This window comes from Myotis brandtii, unplaced genomic scaffold (genome assembly GCF_000412655.1).
Source record: "Myotis brandtii unplaced genomic scaffold, ASM41265v1 scaffold105, whole genome shotgun sequence".
NCBI lineage: Eukaryota > Metazoa > Chordata > Mammalia > Chiroptera > Vespertilionidae > Myotis > Myotis brandtii.
The window spans coordinates 6518793-6525416 of NW_005353538.1; the positions used below are offsets into that span (position 1 = coordinate 6518793).

General features: G+C 38.0%; 1 protein-coding gene across 1 annotated transcript in view; it reads left to right on the forward strand.

The window, feature by feature from the left end:
• Positions 1–6624, forward strand: part of DLAT (dihydrolipoamide S-acetyltransferase) — a 30069-nt gene that overhangs the window by 3914 nt on the left and 19531 nt on the right. The window contains exons 4-6 of the mRNA XM_005856849.2: positions 1020–1146; positions 2908–3095; positions 4149–4302. Of these exons, the coding sequence (XP_005856911.1) occupies positions 1020–1146; positions 2908–3095; positions 4149–4302 (469 nt within the window). The remainder of the gene's footprint in view (positions 1–1019; positions 1147–2907; positions 3096–4148; positions 4303–6624) is intronic.

The following is a 6624-nucleotide window of genomic DNA, read 5'->3' on the forward strand; positions in this document are numbered from 1 at the left end:
GAGAGGGGGAGAGAGAGAGAGACATCAGTGATGAGAGAATCATTGATCAGCTGCCTCCTGCACACCCCACACTGGGGATCGAGCCCACAGTCTGGGCATGTGCCCTGACCAAGAATCAAACTGTGACCTGCTGGTTCATAGGTCCACGCTCAACCACTGAGCCAAGTTGGCCGGGCTGGTTTTTTTTTAAAATAAATTTATTGATTTCAGAGAGGAAGGGGGAGAGAGAGAGAGAAGCATCAATGATGAGAGAATCTTGATCAGCTGCCTCCTGTACACCCCCTACTGGGGATCGAGCCCGAAACCGGGGCATGTGCCATTAACTGGGACCCTTCAGTCCGCAGGTCAATACTCTATCCACTGAGCCAAACTGGCCAGGGCTTAATTGATTTTTAGAGAGAGCGGAGGGGGGAAGGAAAGAGAAACATTGATCAGTTGTCTTCTGTATGTACCCTGACTGGGGATCGAACCCAAAACCTTTTGGGGTACAGGATGACGTTCCAACCAACTGAGTCACCTGGCCAGGGCAAGGGCAGTTCTTAATATTAGTTGTTTTTGTCTTGGAAATATGTCTGGGAAGTTTGGGAGAAATGCAGTTTTCTCTGAATGAAAAGATAGATGCTAATACACAGAGTACAGCAAATTTTAATGGAATAGCCTGGACTAAGATCATTCTGTAAAAATGAAAAATTCTACCTTATTGTAAGTGTTAAAAAAGTTGAAAAGAGGTTCTTTGTTTAGATAATGAGGACTTAATTTTGACTCTAGAAATCTTTCCCATCTGCTCATTGCTTTTAACTTTGGAGGGTGGGTCAGAGTATTGCTGATACGATAAAGCTTCAGATTTGAAGGATTATTTAACTTGCGGGACACTGTTGAGCACTAAGCTTTTGCTGTTTTGGGGGTATCCAGCAGATGGGAGTCTGGATTGTTATAGTCACTATCATAAAACTAAACTTGCCTGAATGCTATTGTATCCAGGCTTTCTAGTATTAAGCAATAATTGCTTGTTTCTACAGGTGCTTCTTCCTGCCCTCTCTCCCACCATGACCATGGGGACAGTTCAGAGATGGGAAAAAAAAGTGGGTGAGAAGCTAAGTGAAGGAGACTTATTGGCAGAGATAGAGACTGACAAGGCCACTATAGGTGAGATTTCTTCAGCTCTTAATGGTTGAGACTCTGAGTTTTCCAATGAGGGAAGAGGATTGCCGTCCTGTCCTATAATGAGTGAGTGATAACATGAAACATTTTAATTCTTAGGATTCATTTCCTGGAACAGGATATTTCATAACAAAAGTATGCCTAGTCAGATTTGTCAGTTTCATACTGCGCTTTCATTGAATCAGGGATATGTCAACTTTGAGATTATTTTTAGGTCACAATTTGCTTTTTAGCCTTATTTATGTTACTGAGAAGATATATCAGAACTGTGTTGTCTAAAGTGGGCAAGGGGAACATAACTCCCAAGGCAGGAAATATCAAAGAATGTAAGATGACTTTGAGGGAAAACTGAAACCAGGGTTTAGATTGTTTTCATAGTTTGAGAATGACTGATAGAATGTATAATACACCTGTTCAGATATCATATTTTCACACGTTTTTTCTATTCATTTTTATGCTCAGAGAAAAACTCACATAGATAATCATATATTTGTGATAATACTTATAAATTATAGATAAATATATTTCTTTCCTGTTCAATCCCCAAAGATTCAGTGGGAGATACTGGGCATCCTCTGCAGTGGTTGTTTTCAGTTTGTGTTCCGAAATCATGAAATCATTGGTTTCAAACCCCATGATTCCTTGATGGCATTGTGGGGCAAAGGCGGACTTAACAAGCAGCACTCTACTGTGCCCTGTTCCCCTTTCTCACTTCTACCAGGGCAACTCCTTATCTTTTTGCATATTGTGTTTCCCCCCATAGATTTTATTAGAAGAATGAATTGTTTGTGAAAAAGAGAGAAACAAACAAAAAACATTGGTAGCAATAGATCTGCTTTGCAGATCAGTATCTGCTTTGAATGCCAATGTTGCTGTAGAGGCTGGTATTCTAGAGACTAATCACTAGAGAAATATAATCTTGGTTAACTTTTTTTTTTTAATAATATATTTTTATTTCAGAGAGGAAGGGAGAGGAGAGAGAGATAGAAACATCAATGATGAGAGAGAATCATGCTGCTTCCTGCACCCGAAGTGGGGATCCAGCCCGCACCCAGGCATGTGCCCTTGACCAAAATCGAACCTGGGACCCTTCAGTCCACAGGCTGATGCTTTATCCACTGAGCCAAACCGGCTAGGGCAACCTTGGTTAACTCTTTAAACTCTATTGTGGTCTTGGAGTCCTTTATTTTCTTTTTATAAGGAAAGCAGCAGCTGAATAAAATGTAAGTTGCTGACACCATAGAAAACCTAGTAATACTGTATTTCTTAACATTTGGTAATACCAAATATAGCCACTTTGAAAAACTCCAAAGATGCTTTTAGTAGCTGCCTTTGTTTAAGATCCATTTGGTTCTGATCTATACCAGTACGCTAATGCCATCTGAGAGTCTGTGGGTCTGCCTAGGGCCTGCCCTCGGAGATGTTTTTAGGAAAATGTTTAGAACTAACTACTGTCTATAATCTCTCATAGTTATTTAATAGATACTTATTTAGTGTTTACTTTGTACCAGGTACTGTTTCTAAGTACTTGAAAAATATGAATTCATTTAATTTTCATAATATCTTGTGAAGTAGATAATATTATCCCCATTTTGCAGGTAAAGAAACTGAAACACAAAAGTTAAATAGCTTGCAAAGGGTTAATATAGCTTGAAGGAGAAGAACCTTTTACTTAAAACTGTATCATGAATTTGGAGGAGTAGTGGAATCCTTTAAGTTCCATAATAGTATTTCTTTCTGTTTAAGGTTTTGAAGTACAAGAAGAAGGTTACCTGGCAAAAATTCTGGTCCCAGAAGGCACAAGAGATGTCCCTTTAGGAACACCACTCTGTATCATTGTAGAAAAAGAGGCAGATATACCAGCATTTGCTGACTATAGGCCAACTGGAGTAACTGATTTAAAGCCACAAGCACCACCACCTACCCCTCCCCTGGTAGGTATGCTTCCAGAATGGAGGGAACACTTATTTATCCCTTTCTAAATTTAGGGATTAGATTTGATGATATTCTAGGTTCCTTCTAGCTCTAAGAGTTTATGAATGAGAAAGGAGATGGCTAACATTTGTGGAGACCTACAAGGGGTGTGGCACTGCACCATTCACCTAATGGCCAATAATTTGATCCGTGTAGCTTTCCTTTTTTTCATGCTGTCTTGAGTCATGCTGAGAACAAAGCTGAGGTGACAGGTTCCTTTTTTGCTTTAGATGTTTATGCATATGGAAGGTAATGCTTTGTTCCCCATTTTCTATAGGATTTACTATGTAATCTTTGTCACTGTCAACCCTCTTGGTGGTCGCATGTTATAGTGGGTCAGGCTTATCTTTATAATACATTGGAACCTTGACATAACATGACTTGTTTTGCATAAAACTTAGTCTGACACTATATACTCTACATGGTATGCTATATACCTGTAACATGAGCTTGTATGAATTCCAAGCATTGATAACAGTGTCGGAAGGCTTCTGCAGATGCCAGAATCATGATGGTGTAGACTAGGTACACATTTCTGTCAAAGAAAATTTGATTTCTGACTGCCATACATTCATGGGGAACTGGCAAGTAGTAGTTTTGTTTTATTTCTTAAGGTACTTTCAACATGAGACCTTCTAGCATACTTTATTGTTTTGAAATTAGGTTTAATAAAAACGAAAACCATGTTGGTGATGTAAGAAAATGAAAATAAAGAAGTGGCAAGAGAGTAAAGTGAAGAAAATCTATAAGGATATATATACTGGTCAGCGGTATTAAATTCCATGCCTCTATGTTATCATGGAGTAAGATGACTTTGTTCTGTCTTTGACATAAAGTATTGCTATTATTCATATGCCTATATTATGTTGATTAAGTAGGGAAACTGTTATGATCTTTGGAGGGAAAATGAAAGTTATTCAATTAAAATATCTTTGACTTAAAAATGTAAGCTGTTGATCTTTCAGACCAATCTTTGCAGTGGTGAATTAACAATTTGTAACTTTTTTAAAAAGGCGACCCCTGTTCCTCCAACTCCCCAACCTGTAGCCTCTACACCGTCAGCCACCCGCCCGGCTACTCCTGCTGGACCAAAGGGAAGGTTGTTTATTAGCCCTCTTGCAAAGAAATTGGCAGCAGAGAAGGGGATTGACCTTACACAAGTAAAAGGTAAGTCTGTTTCTATGGAATGGAGTTGTAAAGCTAAAATTTGGTTGAGTTTCTTCCTTAAGACCAGTAAATACAACTATATATAGTCATTTTTTCTGGGATGGTGGGGAGAAAGATGAGGGATGGAAATAACTCCTTTCTTGCTACCACAGATTTGGGAAATTTCATTGTGCTTTATTTAGTCTAAGATCTACCTATATAATTTAGATAGATTTTTTCTGTATCTAATCATGGGATCTGCTTAATTGTTGGTAAAAATTATAATGTGCTTATTCAGCAAAGTTGGTTTATAGGACTTGATTATATAATAAGAAATCTATTAGTTCTAGGCTGACTGAATGTAGCAATACACAATCACAACATGATGTTTGGGTGATTAGAAATGACTTAAAAACAAGTAAAGCTCCCAGAGGGCAAAAGAAAATGTTTTCCTTTTTCTCCCCAAAGAAAAAGTATAGCTTAGCATGGGGTCTTGAATCACTCCATCTAGGATTTAATTCTGGCTTTGTCATTTTCTGTGTAATATGTTCTTTGGTGAATTACTTAAAAGTGTTTATGTCTTTATAGGAATTACTTAACTTCATCTGTTTTTACATCTGTAAAACAGAGATAATTGTGTGCGTTAAAACAGGTGAAGTGCTTAGAATAGTATCTAGAATATATAAGTACTCAAAACATACTTGTTTTTTTCATATTGTTATTATTGCCTGGCATTTAAATACATGTTTTTAAACTAAAACTAAGCTAAAGTTTAATGTAAGGCATTAAGATTCTTATTGAGATAAGGGGAGAAATTACTATTTGTGGAACCTGGTTTGATGACTAGTACTGTGTACTAGTCATGTAGTACTACATTTAATTTGTGTAACACTTTTTGAAGTAAGAATTATCATTCCCTATTTTTTTGTATAAGAAATAGACTCTTAAGGGAGCTCCCTTTCTGTTAAGTAGTAAAGTTACAATTTGAATCTAGATTTAATTCTAAAGCCTGTATTCCCACTACCCTTGTTCTGCCTTCTGTTTTGATGTTCTGCCTTCCTTAATTACTCGAGAAAATAATAACTGGTTATTTTCCCAGTTGTCCAGCTATGGGCACTCAGTGCTGGTTATCTTTGCATTTAGTTGTCTTGTGGTTAGAAGACAAGCCAATCTCCAAAGATATAAGAATAAGATACTGTAAATTTTTGTACCTAAGAGGATTCTTGTAATATTGTAAGACCTGTTTTCCCATGTTAATGTATATAACTAGTATATTGTCATTCTTTATATGTTATTAGAACCAGGGACAACAATATAAGTTGGAATAAATTTTAAGGGGAGGAAGGACTGGGTTAATAAGTATATCTGAAGAATTTAGACAAGATGATTCATTTATTATTTAAACAAATACTCGTTGAGTATTGTTTATACGTCCAACATTTGCTCATAAGACAGACAAGATTTCCATGTCAGATGGTTATATTACCAACAATAAATAAATAAATGAACAGAAAGGGAATATGGCATAGTAGTTAAGAGTGTAGATTCTGGAGCTGGAATGCTTGGGATTGAACCCCAACTCTGCCATACATTATCTGTATGACCTTTTGTGTCTTAGTTTCTTCATTTGTATCTGAAAAGAATTCCTTATAGGTTGTGAGGATTAAATAAGTTAATAAACGGTATCTGCACATAGAAAGCATTTATAGGTATTAGCTATAATACCAATAACATTATTATTTAATAAGATGATTTACATGCTAACAAAGAAACCAGATGATATATGAGTGAGTAACAGGGTCAATAAATGTGCAGTTACGACTGCTTTTAGACAGGGTGGTTGGGGAAGATCTTTCTAATGTGACATTTGATCTGACCTGGAAGACGAGTCAGCTATGAGCCAACTATGTGGAAAACTGGGGAAGAAGCATTTTGGGCAGAGAGATCAGTAGTACACAGTTTGAAAGTGGAAAAGAGCTTAGCATATTTGAAAACCTAAAAGTGGCCTGTGTTAATGGAGCATAATGAGCAAAGAAAGGGTCTAATGATAGATGAGGTTGGAAGAAACATGGGTGAGACCATAAAGGACTTTATAGCTTACTAGAGGCCTGGTGCATGAAATTCATGCATGGGGGAGGGGGGTGTCCCCTCAGCCCAGACTGCACCCTCTCCAATCTGGGACCCTTCTGACATCCCTCTCATAATCTGGGACTGCTGGCTCCTAACTGCTCACCTGCCTGCCTGCCTGCTCGCCCCTAACTGCCCCCCCTGCCAGCCTGGTCACCCCTAACTGCCTCTGCCTGCCAGCCTGATCGCCCCTAACTGCCCCCCTGCTGGCCTAGT